The sequence below is a fragment of the Caenorhabditis remanei genome, chromosome II, assembly GCF_010183535.1.
Source record: "Caenorhabditis remanei strain PX506 chromosome II, whole genome shotgun sequence".
Classification (NCBI taxonomy): Eukaryota; Metazoa; Nematoda; class Chromadorea; order Rhabditida; family Rhabditidae; genus Caenorhabditis; species Caenorhabditis remanei.
This window is the reverse complement of record NC_071329.1, coordinates 12,817,726-12,831,814: the sequence shown is the minus strand read 5'-3', so window position 1 is coordinate 12,831,814 and position 14,089 is coordinate 12,817,726. Positions and strand designations below refer to the sequence as shown.

At 35.9% G+C, this 14,089-nt stretch overlaps 5 protein-coding genes across 5 annotated transcripts; 1 reads left to right on the top strand and 4 right to left on the bottom strand.

Moving 5' to 3' along the window:
• Positions 1 to 1,360, bottom strand: GCK72_006501 (uncharacterized protein; the record flags this gene model as incomplete). Its single annotated transcript, XM_003113675.2, has 8 exons — positions 1 to 117; positions 163 to 241; positions 291 to 424; positions 470 to 654; positions 704 to 856; positions 921 to 965; positions 1,010 to 1,173; positions 1,224 to 1,360. 8 exons carry the CDS (start codon positions 1,358 to 1,360, stop codon positions 1 to 3), a joined length of 1,014 nt encoding a protein of 337 aa, XP_003113723.2.
• A 3,534-nt stretch (positions 1,361 to 4,894) lies between these two features.
• GCK72_006500 (uncharacterized protein) lies at positions 4,895 to 5,359 on the top strand (the record flags this gene model as incomplete). Its single annotated transcript, XM_053725655.1, has 3 exons — positions 4,895 to 4,961; positions 5,009 to 5,171; positions 5,215 to 5,359. 3 exons carry the CDS (start codon positions 4,895 to 4,897, stop codon positions 5,357 to 5,359), a joined length of 375 nt encoding a protein of 124 aa, XP_053589849.1.
• Positions 5,360 to 6,601: 1,242 nt separating this feature from the next.
• Positions 6,602 to 7,927, bottom strand: GCK72_006499 (uncharacterized protein; the record flags this gene model as incomplete). Its single annotated transcript, XM_003113498.2, has 5 exons — positions 6,602 to 6,704; positions 6,750 to 7,002; positions 7,050 to 7,234; positions 7,281 to 7,633; positions 7,682 to 7,927. The coding sequence occupies 5 exons, from the start codon at positions 7,925 to 7,927 to the stop codon at positions 6,602 to 6,604; spliced, it is 1,140 nt and encodes a 379-aa protein (XP_003113546.2).
• A 920-nt stretch (positions 7,928 to 8,847) lies between these two features.
• Positions 8,848 to 10,480, bottom strand: GCK72_006498 (uncharacterized protein; the record flags this gene model as incomplete). Its single annotated transcript, XM_053725654.1, has 10 exons — positions 8,848 to 8,983; positions 9,032 to 9,118; positions 9,171 to 9,333; positions 9,380 to 9,534; positions 9,582 to 9,695; positions 9,745 to 9,845; positions 9,890 to 9,971; positions 10,022 to 10,245; positions 10,294 to 10,355; positions 10,402 to 10,480. 10 exons carry the CDS (start codon positions 10,478 to 10,480, stop codon positions 8,848 to 8,850), a joined length of 1,203 nt encoding a protein of 400 aa, XP_053589848.1.
• A 332-nt stretch (positions 10,481 to 10,812) lies between these two features.
• Positions 10,813 to 13,635, bottom strand: GCK72_006497 (uncharacterized protein; the record flags this gene model as incomplete). The annotated part of the gene is made up of 12 exons (XM_053725653.1): positions 10,813 to 10,905; positions 10,954 to 11,303; positions 11,359 to 12,161; positions 12,210 to 12,372; positions 12,419 to 12,484; positions 12,536 to 12,723; positions 12,772 to 12,878; positions 12,926 to 13,016; positions 13,067 to 13,191; positions 13,240 to 13,320; positions 13,370 to 13,435; positions 13,483 to 13,635. 12 exons carry the CDS (start codon positions 13,633 to 13,635, stop codon positions 10,813 to 10,815), a joined length of 2,286 nt encoding a protein of 761 aa, XP_053589847.1.
• Between the last annotated feature and the right edge of the window lie 454 nt (positions 13,636 to 14,089).

Genomic DNA, 14,089 nt, shown 5'->3' with positions numbered 1-14,089 from the left:
TTAAAGCCATTGTTTTTGAAGCTGTGAGAAATATTCATCGGTTTCTTTCGCAGCCATTTGCATTGGTTTCTCTTTGAGAATATCAGGAAACGGGGATACTGGATTCACGAGTCTCATCTGAAACCAAATGCTTTATTTCTGTGGAACAATTGACTGACATACTCTCATAAACACTGCCTTCAGTTCATTTTTGAATTGTGGAATTAGATAATAGAAAAGGAAGAAAACGAGTGATCCATAACTGAAATCGGGTTGCATTGTATATCAACAATTCAAAACAGTCGACTTACGTAAGTACACAGAAATTGAAAAATGTTGCAGCCACATTCAGGAATGTCGGGGATAAATCAAAATTATCCAACGCAGCAGATACGGTAGATAAGAGATTGAAAAGAGCGACAACGTTTATGATTGTTTTCATAAGCTAAAAAAGATTTGGGATATTTATTAAATCTCATTGACAACTCACCTCACAAACACGTATATTTTCAGAGATCTGAAATCTTTCAGCCAACGAGTATTCTCTTTTGCTCTTTCTTAAATTTGAACTCTCGTGAAGTCTCTTGTAATTGTACTTTTCAATTATCGCCAAAACAACTGATGAGATGATATTGATAACAAGTACAATTATGTGATAAACCAGGGTACTTTCAGCTAAAATATATAAAATATAATTGAGATTTTAAAGAGAGAAAAAACTCACATTGGTGATATAGATAAGATAGTAAAAGACCACTTCCAGCAGAAACAGAGAGTAGGAAAATACTTATATAATGTCGACTTCGTTTTTCATAATCTGAGAGAAAATATGAAGCGCAACATCGTTCGATCACAAATCCAGGAAGAGAGAAAGAAACTATAATTCGCAATATTAGAAAAACGGCTTCGAATTAGTAATACAGTAGTAAATTGTGACTTACCGAAAAAATAACAAGTACATCGAGCAAGAGATGCATAGTAGAATGCTGGAAGTTCTTCATTTCTCAAAGTTCGCGAATAAAATTCATACCCAATCCATTTTCTTTCGAATTGAAAATCAAAAATATTTGAATACTTCGAGAAGTGAGCTGGATCAAATACTCCACTACTGCTGCTCTCACACAATTTTGAAGATTTTGATGGAATATTCTGTGTTTGAATAGTTGAAAGCCAAGGAATATTACTAGTGGATAACTGTAAATCTTCATTTTGATGACTTCAGGAAATCATTGAAAAAAACAAACCTGATGCAAATGCATGCGAACTCGAAATATGTCAATACTTGGTAGTAAAACCACGTGTCATCTATCTTGGATTGGTTTGAACTATAGTATATTAGATAATGCATGACGGTGATATTCTGAAAATGGAAGATTCTCATTTTAAGAAAGTTAGAATAACACAAAATTCTAGACAGGTAAGGTTGAGTGATCATGAAACAACTCATCACACGAACGCCTTCATGGGGAGAGAGAAAAACTAAAAGAACAAAAATCTCGTTTTTTTTTCAAATTTCACACAATAGAGATTCGAAATTGCCCTAGTCATTAGGGTGGTTTTGAACAATTTCTGAAGTTTCAAACATTTTTTTTATTTAAAGACTTGCCTGGTTGTCCAACCTAGTGATCAAATATTACCAATATAAGGGAGACTTTCTTTCAGTGTTTTCTAAGAAAGGAAATCTAACATTGTTTTTTTTTTGTTGGTGGGTACTGATCTTTGAGTAAATAACAATTAGTAGTAAGGATTGAAAGTGTTCTAGATGAAAACTCAAACATACTTCAAAGATAAGCAGGTGGAATCTAAAAGATCATGTCTTCTAAACATAGCATTGACGTTTGTTTTTTTTGAAGTTCTCAAATATTCTGGATGTCATATTGGGAAATGAGTTTTGACGAATCAGAGTAACTCAATCACCACAACTAGTCATAATCAATCAAAAGGCCTGACTATATTTAGTGCGGGGGTAAAGAAAAAGGAATTAGGTTATGTCAAATGATATGAATGGGATGGGGTGTCTGTTATTATGATAGCCGGAAAGGAACTGAGACCGAAATCCAAGAAATCTCAAATTACAAGATTTGAATTTCGTTTTTAGTCTCATCCACCAGAAGATCAAATGTATGATTTCATCGTTTTTTAAGCAGAATTGTGATTAGGCAACTGTGAATGAACTCATTCAGGCAAACTCAACTGGAAATTCAGAGTTTTTTTCAATTGAATTTTTTATAATATTTTCTCTTTTAGTCCACCGAAAATCTATACTCTTTGGAAAAAGGATTAGGTTACTGTAGGATTACTGTAGTCTTGGAGAAAAAATCTTAATAGAATAATCTCAAGTTTTGCAAAATGGATATTTTTGTTACCTATTTTTCTGTTCTGGAGCACAAAAAACCGAAAAAATGGAGCTCTCCACCTGCCTATTTACGTTACTTTTTTTGTCACTGAATTATCCTCAAAACCAAAGAAAAACAAAAATATGGTTACCTCTCCGTCAATAATTTTCATGATCCAAGTGATTTGAGGCGAAGAATTTTGAACCAATTTCTGAAAAAAATTGAAAATTATAGAGAAGGAGAGCACAGTAATTGGCGGTAAACATGCAACGAATTTTGAAAGTTGAGAAATTAAATGATTTCATTTTTGTTCCAAGTCTGATCTGCTTACGAAAATGAATTTATGTTTTAACGAGTTAATAGTGGGTCAGAGCACACGTTTCAGCTGTGTTCGAATTCTGGTTTGTTCAGATCAAAATAGAAAAGTTTTCAAGTTTGAACTGGAATGCTCGTGAATGCTCGTGGGAATTTTTTCGAGAGGACTTCTATGAAATAATAGAAAACGAACTAAAGTTTCTCGTTTTCAAAGATGCTCAACGTTTGAACTCTAGAATCGAGCTATTAATTTCTGGATGAATTCTTAAAATATTCAGTTAACTACTGGAATGAATACAGACATATTCCGAAAATGGAAAATAAGGAATACATCGATTAACTTCTTTACTGTACCAAAAGTTCCTCTAGCTTATTATTTTCCAGATTCAAAAAAGTATACTCTAGACCTTAAAATTGACTAGAACACCTTCTTTTGACGTAAATCCAGTTCCTCACTACTACTTCTGTTAGTTGAATTTGACCAAAATCCACTTCTTGAATATGTTTTATTTATCAAATCAACAAAATATTTTAGATTTCTGTCAATCATGCAACAAATCTGACTAGATGTTTTCTAGATGTCAAAATGAAAGAAAATTGAGAAATGATCGGTTGGAATACTTGGGATCACTTCAGATTTTCATCTCGTTGGAATCAAACCAATTGAAATTCACATGATGCTCTCTCCTCTCCAGAAAGGAATGGATGACAAATAGGGGACATCATCGATAAACAAAATGTTCATTTTGCGAAATTGGAGACGTTTATTCAAATAAAAAATCAGATTTCTGGTTATTGAGGTTTTTGGTTAAAAATGGACAAGTTCGTGGTTGCAAACTCAGAAAGAGGTGTGATTGTTCCCACGATAACAGCAAATGTGACCGAATCTGGATAGAAGTGAAAAATAGAATGGAGCCGGAAGAAGTTGAAAAAGAAGGGAGAAAGTGTTAGGATTCTGATAGAATTCTGGAGAAATTCAAAAGTTTAAAAAATCAGAAAACAAAAGGAGTCAAAAGGATCAAAGCAATTAATTAGAAGGGGTGGCACCAAGAAATGAGATACATGAAAAAACAAAGAATCAAACTAGATACGAATGATACAGAATCTAATAGTATACCTTCTGAATCGTCTGCCAACACATACTTTTCAAATGTTTGAATAAATGGAATCGGCGTCGTTCTAGAAGTATTTTCGCAGCATCTCTTCCGGCTCTAAAATCTCCATTTTCATTTAGAATGTCATGAGAATAAAATAAAAGCATACTTGAAGACTTTTGCCAATTCAGACACTGCTGTGACACGTGATGCTGAGTTGATGTCATCGAAAACATTCTGGACCATTAGAGTATCCTTGAAATGGTCCTTGAAATTGATAGAGTTGGGAAAGGTTTGAGAGTCAGTACTGTAGATACCATTTGGAAACCAGTGAATCGATTCTATTTCTGACTAAGAGTGTCTCTTGAACGTCGGAGCAGCCTGCTAGGCATTTTGATTCAAGAAACACTAAAACTTGGGGAAGTATAAAAATATGGAGAATATGAGTAACTCTATGTTTTCTTTAACGAGAGACTCTGCGAGTTCAAATATTTTTATTTTTGGATTGAGTTCATCAAAGTGGTTATCTATATAGCTGATTTCATTTGTTAAACTACAGTAGTTCATCTCGCTCCGTATATTTTTCTGAAATCTTTCAGCCAATGAATAATCACTTTTGACTCGAACTCTCATAAAGCTTCTGTACTTTTCAATAATAGCCAACAAATGAATGTAAAAGGTTCCATTCATCAGAATGCAAAAAAAGAGATTTTCAGCCATTTCAGCCAGTATTCATTTTTATAAAAATTTGAACAGTTTCAGAGTCTCCTCAAGCACATTTTTAATAAAAATGTTTTCTGCAGAAAAAATTATACACATTTCTCAGAAAATCGGTTTTTCTGTATCAGAAAAGTAGCTCATTCGATAGAGAGTTTTATTTTCTACTGTTCAGAGGGATGGAACCTTTTTAAAAAAAATATTTATTGTTCCGCCTAAACACCTGAAAATCCTGGATGTTCTGTGCATAAAATAAAATAATTGAATTGAAACGAAAAAAGATCGGCTTCACGTTTCTTGCAGTTCTTTTTTCAGAATAAGGAAGTCTTATTTTTAACGTACTATTCGCGCGTTCCAGAAACCCGTATAGATCGCACTTCTTTTTGTATTTTTTGTTCACAACTTCCCTGTCCACGTTACATTTCTTCCCAACCTGACGATCCCAACATCCAAATGGAATACTACGACCACTCGTTTAGGGATATCGATTGGGCGAAATATCAAGAACTGTTTACAAAAGGTATGTTCTCATAGAATCCATATTTTTCTTCACTGTCCATATTTCAGAAACGAAATCGGAAAATATCAACCGATCCACTCAAATCAACATGCTACAACAACTGTTACATCATGGTGTTGTCCATAAAAGTGTATTGATAATGAACGAGTTCTGGAAGGAGACGGTAAAGAGAGAAAAATGGAAAGGGAATTGGTTCAATTATCGCAACCAGTAGGTGTCATGTGTTTTCTTCCAATTCACTTGTTTTTTTCAGCTTCAAAGATGTCATTGCTCCCAAAATTGAGTCTTTTGAATTTCTTCATGTCAAATTCAGAGCATTGTTGCTCTTCGTTTCTTCAAGAAGTGTTCAAGAAGAATGTGCGAAAAACCCGAAAACGAATTCGATGACACAGAAATAAACTCGAAATGTTTCACTGTGATAATATTGGTCGTTTACAGTATCACTTCTACAATATACTAATGTGCCCCTCGTAATTGAAATCAAAACCAGTAATAAAACTTCCAATGTTGTTCAGAATTTTCTCTAACAGTTCAGAATATACACTACCAGTTCAGAATCCAATCGAACAGTTCAGAGTTATCTCTAACAGTTCAGAATCTTCTCTAACAGTTCAGAATATTCTCTAACAGACACCCTCTGAACAGTAGAAAATAAAACTCTCTGTCGAATGAGCTACTTCTTTAATAATAATAATAATAATTTATTACGTCCGCAAGGGTACGTGATTGTTACCAATATGCATGAGTTCAATTTGTCCGTGTTCCAGTTTCTTGTATTCGTAACACTAATTCAACGTTTTTTTTCTTATTGCTTGGAGCAAATGTTTCTTCGAGGATGATTGGAGATAAATTAGCATCTTCGTAACTCTTAAACTTGATCCCCAACAGTTCAAGAGCTACTATTTGACAGTGAAATATCATAACGAACTCTCGGAAAATTATCCATGTCCTGCGTCTATGTCTCTTAGTTTTCTTCTTACGATCTTTCCGTTGTTGTTTGCGTTGTTTCAGCTTCTGCTTTCTCTGTTGTTCTGCCTTTGCCCGCTTTGCAACCCATTCTTGTATCTGCTCACTCACATTATCCTTGACTTGCTCTCTTAGTTCAGCTATTCTCATCCGTTCGTGTTGTAGGACTTGTTCGCGAAATCGGGGGTTTTCACGACACGCCTTTTCCATAGCTTTCACCATTCCTTCTGCGATACGTCTAGCGGTGTCATCGACCAACTTTTCTATATTCCAATCATCCAGTCCCATTTCGTTGCCCGTTTGATTCCTTACGTTTTGCTAACAAATGCTCGAACAACCTCCCATGAATGAAAACGAAACGGGGAATTTTTTATGTTCTTCTACTGTCCCACTTTCATGGAAAAAAGCTGTAGTTACTCTGGTTCTGAAGAAGGGCTTTTTTCATGTGTCAGCTCGAGACTTCTGAATTTATAAGAAATTTGTTTAAAAAAAAAGAGTTTTTTTTGAATTCTGATACGGAAAAAAATGATAAAGTTCAAAAGATTGATATTTATTACTCCATGATGGAAGATATCAAAAAACATTGAATGAGTGGAAACATGAGAAATTGTGGTGTAAAATTCAGAATAAGATGCATTACAAAAGGGTAAATGATGTCAATTTAAAGAATTATGTTACAAAGTGATATGTTTTGGACGAAGTGGAATGACTCGTAAGTCGTTGAGAATATCTCCGGTACGAGTGTTCAGATGCTTCTCGATGCATAGGAAGGATGCTCTGAAATTATGAAAATAGTAATTGAATTAAATGGTTCACACTTACTTGAGAATCTTTTTGAAGATCAAAGTGTCGTTGACTCTTTCTCCTGGAATATGATCGTCGAAGATGTCACTGATGGAGAGAATATTGAGATTTGTTAGTCCGATGCTCATCTTTTGAATCGATTCTCCTGTTGAAATCTCAAGGAAATCTTCTTCGAGAGAAATCACATCAAGATAGTAGTCGAGGAAAAGGAAGAAGAGAGTTCCAAGACTGATCGATTGACTGTCTTCGACACTGAGTGATGACATCATTCCTGAAATTAAGAGAATATGAATTTGAATTTCAAGAATGTCTTATTACCTTCCAAAGAGTTTATATCTGCTGGAAGAAGTCCATAATGTTTGAACAAGTGGACAAACATCATTTTGAGAGTACACAGTTTTGGAATCACAGATTTCGCTTTTCTCTGATCTCCTTTCTTGATAGCTTTTGCTTTCAAAAAGCTGTGGAAGTAGTTGGCAAGAGCAATGAATCTATCGTCTTTTCTGAAAACAGGCACAGTTGATTTTCTAATTCATTTTATATACTTACTTTCTGTACATCTCGACGACATCTTTGGCCAAGTACTGTGGTCCACAAAACGGTTTGATTGAGATTCTGATAATTACAGAGCAGTTATCCACGTTGCACAAAAGATATGGAACCTTGGCTGCATCATTGTGCTCGATATCAGTGACTTCATGTTGGGGGAACATTTGTTTGATTTGATCAATGAAAATATCGAGAATCTTATTGCTCCTCCTACGAGCCAGCAATCGAACTGGAACTTTATTTGGGAATCCGAATGAAGCAACTACAGAGACGTCACGTTTCTCCCAATCCGAAAGAGGATTGCAGCTGATGAATGGAAGAACTGCATTGCACTTCAGATTACGACGTTTGAACTGGAAATTTTGACAGTTAGGAAAAAGGAAATAGAATCAATTACTCACGAATTTCTCTGATTCTGGGCTCCCCAAAAACTTGTTCATTTGTCCCATAATATCGAGTTCATCCTTCATTTCTTCTTCTTCATCAACAGACTCTTCTTCTCCTTTCTTCTCAATTTCAGCCGTTAATGGCTCCAAGAATTGAGAGCACAACTGAACAGTGAGTTTAGCACGAACTTTCTCATCGTGCGGTTTCGAAAAGTCAAAGTGAATCACTTCATCCAAACGTTTACCAACAGCACTGGTCATTACTGAAAATAATAAAAAATACTTGCAGAACTTTAAAAAAAATAGATAAAAATTTAAGTTGTCAAATATGAAGAAGAAAATAAGAGTGAGCAAGAGGAAGTTCAGTGAGAGATGGAGGAAAAAAGAGAGCCAGACAAGCAGAATTACGACAAGAAAAGGAGTAGAACACGGGCATTTCTGACCAAGCGATAAGGTCTCCAATGTGGACAAATGGCCACAAGAGAGCAGTCATTTCGCTAGGTCAACCTCTTCTGTATGTCTCTTTTCTCTCTTCTCTGACGGGTCATTGGACCAACCCGACTAGGAGGTGGTCCAATTCTGCTATCTGATTCTCTTCGGTTTACACAGTGTCTCTTCTGATTCTACTGTCAATCGCGTACGAGGAATTGTTGCCAAATGTACTTTGAGAGAATCGATTGCGGAAAAAGAATCTGACAAAGTTTTGAAGGACTTGTTACACAACGCCTCGTTGAATTTTAAATTGCAGCCTTTCAAAGAGAAATGACATTATTCTTCAACCAGAAATCACGAGATTAAAACTTTCGAAGAAAAAACTTTATGATTTTTCAGATAAAAATTTCTTGATAGAATCACGGAAAGTGTGGAGATTTATTCATGAAATTCACAGTTTATTTATCAATGAAAAAATACATAGTAATACATAAAATACATGAAATCTATATGAAATAAGAAAATATAAAGTTAATAGGAATATATTGAATGGCATTTTTGAAATCGTGCAATTATAGAAAAAAGTTATTCGCGAGGGACTGACAACAACGAAAACGTCTTACTGTAGTTATTTTAAAAAGTTTTTAGTAAAAAGTGACGGCTCTAAAAATTAGGAATAAAGTCTAGTATTACTTTGAACATTTTGAGGCGACGTGTTAATACAAAAAAGGTAAAACCATGCTATTTTATTACTGAGGTATTTTAGGTAGTGGTCTTCCTGCTTCCTCTGCCCGCCGAACTTCTATCAGTTGACTCCGAATGCTCGATAGATCATCTCCAACAGATCCAGCGTCTCTACATCCACACAAATAGCTATGCATCGCTCTAAATATACACATTTTGAAACATTCCAATCTTCTGATGGTTTCTTACTTCATGATCACAAAATAAACCATTTTCCTCGGAAAATCATCTGAAGTTCGACGGAGAAGAACCGAGTCGATCACAAGACAGTTCTGTCTGAAAAAAGATGGGTTTGTAATGTAAAAGAATATTAAAAGATTCAACTTACTCTTGTTCCATTAATGGTGGATGTGTTCCTTTGTCAATAATTATTCTTCCCTCTCCAAAATGAATCGATTTTGTGTAGAATACGAGCATGAGAAAGAAGAGCTTTCCAAGTGGAGCTTTCGCATAAATTGATCGTGACGCCCACTTTCTCCCCTCAAACATATCTGGAAACTACGCTTACTGTAATTCATAGATCCCCACGAAACATACATTGATCAGTGAAAAACCGTTGTCTCCCTTCATCCCAATCTATCAACTTTTCCCAAGTGACATTTGTCGGAACGAAAACATCGGTATCTCTCATAATCAAAGGGATCAATTCGCAGTGTTGAAGGAAGAAAATGACAAGCATCGCAGTTTTGTACCTGAAAAGAACAATCCAACGTCTGATTATGTTGTTTTTTTCACTCACTGTGGCAACCATTTCTCGTCAAAACTGGTAGTTCGACCGTACGGTCCTCCTACAGAATCTTCTGACATCACACTGTGAAAGAACAATACAAGAGGTTCTAAATGTGGGAAAAATCTGAAAACAAATGAATGAGTTCTTGATGTGAACATTGTTTTCCTCTTACAATGAGCACGCTTTGCAATAAACTTCACCGAGAAGAACATCCGGAATATCATCATCGTAGCATATTTTGATATTCAATTTCGAAATTTTGGAGTAGAAGTACTGAAACTTGAATTTTCAATAGAAATAGATAAGCAGATGACAACCTCGCTGATATACCACGCCCTCTCCGAAACGAATTGAGCTATCACTTTGAAATGTTCTTGTTCCAGTTGCATTCTATCGTATCTGAGAATCTTCATTCAGTTAAACATTCATCAGGCTATAACATTACTCACTGACTACTTGGCAACGCTTGTCCAGGAACTGCTCGTACTTGAATATAAACGTATGTTTCTTTACGGAGACGTGTCATCGAGTTAAACGTTGGAAACACGTATACTTGCTGTGCCACAATACCAACCGGTGCCAACTCTGCTAACGTCTTTTTGAAGAATGGATCGTGGATTAAATCGAGGAAACGAGCATGCGTCAATCGACATTCCAACATATCAGTTTCTCTCTGAAATCGTAAGAATAACATGAAGCTTGATTACGATCATATGATTACCGGTCGCAAATCGTGGAACTTGTCAAAAATATCATTCGTCAGAGAAGTAATTGAAGGGTCGTCTGAAACTAATCGAGGGACAGAATGTTTTGATTTTGTATAATTTACTCTTGAAGGTTGAGCAGAGTTCTGCGTCGTCAATCAGTCGAACAAATGGTTTCCATCCCCTTCGATCCTTGAGGAACATTTCTGAAGCGACTTCAGCGTTCATTCTAAAAAATTTCCTCAATCAATTAAAACAGAATAAAACATTCATGAGATACTCTGTGAAGATTCGATATCTTTGAATTATAAACAGAAGATTAGGCTTATGAGAAGAGGCAGTTGTTCATAGTTCATTTTAAAAAAATAACGAGGTAAAAAAAGTGAGTGGCAAAGTATGACCGAGAAAAATGAGATTTCAAGTTTACAATTGAAATGATAAAATAGTGAGAATAAAATTTCATGAAATGAAATACAGATAGTTCTGGGTGAAGACGGTTGGAATAAAATGTGGAATTTAAAAATGACATGAATATCCTAGAATGTGTGTAATGTCTGCGAGTACGACTCTGCGCTCACATAATCTTCGTCCAGTTCAATATTCGTCCAGGAATCCGCAAGTCTTTCCGCCTGGAACAAGAAATTTATAGAATGAAATAGATAAACTTAACTACTCACAAATACAAAAAACGCCAATCCACGAGCCTTTTCGTTGACAATATCTTTTTCGTGTGACAAATATGGCGAGAATGCTTCGGTTTTGAGATATTCTTCTTTCTCTTCCAATGTTAGATCACTTGCATTAAGTTCACTCAGTTTCTTCATGAGATCCGTTGCATCAGAATCGTCGACCACAAGAGGATCAGTTGTAGTTTCTTCGTTTATAGTTGCATTGGATTCAGTTTCTGTGGAAGTTCCTGGAATTTCTTCAGTGGATAGTGACAAATCACGAGCTTCGATAGGAGTTGGCATCTTGCGTTCATCCTCCCCTGATGTATCATCATCCTCAGTAACCAGGTCGTTTCTTTCTGAATCTGTTATAGTATTAGAAACATGAATGTTTTAAAATAAATATGTTGTTACCTGTGGCGTAATTTTCGCGAATACTTTTTTCACGAAGACGAATCCATCTCTGATCCTCTTTGTCCCAAGATGAACCTTCTCCCAATTTCTTGGATAGTTCAATCTCTCTCATATGTTCGTAACATCCCATTCTCGCCAACTCAAAAAAGTTGGGTTCGCGGTGATAAGGCATTTCGAAGCTCCACATAGATAATTCCTGAACGGGATCAACAACCGGTCTCAGGCGAGCGGCTTTGCAGTTTGGTGGACGGAAAATGACTGACAATTCAGAGTGGTTATTGGGATTTGCAAGTACTGTAGTCATGAACATTCTTCCGGCTCTTTTTTGCAAATGTTCCAAAGTTGGAATGGTTCTACAATTCTGATAATTCGTTGGTCTTCGGAAATATGTTTTCATTTGATGCATTGAATCGGAGAAAGGTTTCTTCGGGAATCTTTTGCCATACAAATCTTGAGTTTCCTTTCGTCTATACCGGATCCATGGATTACAATCTGTTACAATCATTCCGTGGACTTCTCTTGCATTCAAATGATATTTTTCATCTAAAATGTGATCAGTCGTTCCACACCACGCTTTATGTACAACATCGAACGTGTCCTTGGTGGACCTCATGATTCTATCACGAATACAATAGAATGAATCATCTAGTCGCATTCGACAGAGACGCTTCGTAACAGTGTGCGGATTTTGAGCATCTTTAACCAAGTTAAAAGCTTCGCGGAATAGATTTTGCAAACGATACGCATCCGGGACTTCGCTTCCTGTTTTAGTATCTACAGTTGTGATAGAGAGGGCGACAGAGCTGAAGAGAAAAACACTGAATTAATAGAATTAGAGTGTTAAAACCTACTCTATATCCTCTTTACACGTAACTTCTGTCGTTATAACATTCAAAGTCTGATGTGGAAGATCAATAAGATAACCATAGAAGAAGAAGAACATCAGAACGACTTCTCCAATTTTCGGTTTTCTATCTCGTCTCAAATTTTCAAAATCCTTGAAATGCTGATACACTGAAAAAACAGAAAATTCTAATTTCTCTGCTCTAAAAAAGCTCACTGCTTGGATGATAAGCTGGATATTTGTACTTGATAATGTCTTCCATTGGGTGGGATTGCAGATAACCTGACGAATAATGAATATTTAAAAAATATCTTTAACAAAATAGTTGCTTACTTTCACTATGTGATGAAGATTGAAAGAAATGTGGAATCATCTCGTAAAACTGTAGAAAGAAGATGATAAGACAGTTGATCGAATGCGAAGAAGGCACCACAAGCCGCTGAGTTCCCTGACAACCGTTTCTGATATCAAGAAACATTCTGTGAATGAAAAATGACATAGCCGAGAAGTTGTCGAAGAAGCTGGAATAAAGATAAAAATGTCAATAGCTATGAATGAAGATTACATACTCATCGTATTGATTCAACGCCGATGTCAGTAGAACAGCAAACGGCGGATTTGGCTCTACTACAAGAGTGATAGTGATTTTGAGCGTAGGTGTTGTTAAGAAGATTCGCTGAAAATAAATCAATTTAATTTTAACATAAATTTTGCATCACCAACATTGTGTTTAACAAGAACTTCTTCGCCTTCTTCTGTAGCAAATTTTCGGCTAAATGCTTCAACGAACTGATCTCTTACTCTTTGTGGAACTCTGTAAGAATGCTTTTTACAAATCACGTGTCTCAGATTTCGTTTACTCACGCAGGGAGTAATGACTTCTTTCCTCTAACAGAGATATACACGTCTACTGTCGCATCATCCGTCCGTATCGGTGTCCACGCTCTGCCAACAAGGTACGGATCGCTGAATGTGTAATTTACACCAACCTGAAAAATGTTTTAGATAAGAAAAGTTCAAATATAAATATGACTTACATGTTTTGTGAACTCATCGCTTTTAAACCATTGGTAGAAAGAAACGTAATAGTCGTCTCTAATGTAAACACCTTTGTTTGTCTAAAAATAACAACATTATGCTTTCATTTGTGTAGAGGAAAACTCATACTCCTCGATAACAGGCGTAGTCGTATTCAATTTGGTTCGAGAACTCGTGCATAACATCTTGTTTGACCTGAAAACGAAACACTTGTTGCTTAGAACTCATACTACAAATAATACCATAAAATACATTTCCTCTGGGTTAGCCGCGTACCAATTCGCTTGCGCCACAGATGTTCCTAAGATTCGTGCGACTATTTCTTGATCTGACATGACGGCAGTTCTTTTACTATCACCCTTCACTGTTGGCGGCGGGTTTGCCGTCTCCGCCATAGTGTTGACTCTGAAATTAATAGTAATCTTGCAAAACAACATAAAAACTGAACAACAGAAGTTATAGGACGGATACGAAGCAACGATAACAACAACGAAGAACGAATTTGTTCGTTTCTGTGTCTAACTCTCTCTCTCCGTTGTACGATGGAACATAGACTTTCATAGTCTTCCGCAGCGCCGACCACTAGTGGCAGATGCGCTTCATTCGGGCAAAAACGAATAATTTCCTGGAACGACCAGTGAAGGTCAAATGGTCTTGATACGAAAGAAAAGCATGCTTAGTAAGTCATTGAATTGAAAATTATATTATTGGAAAATAGTCTGCAGAACACATAAGAGAAATTGTAACGGGAGAAAGAGTACAAATTCAATAATTCCATTTTTCAAATGTTGAATATTTTAATCTACACGAAACTCTTTGTAGAATATTGTTACAAGTTCTTCAGAATCA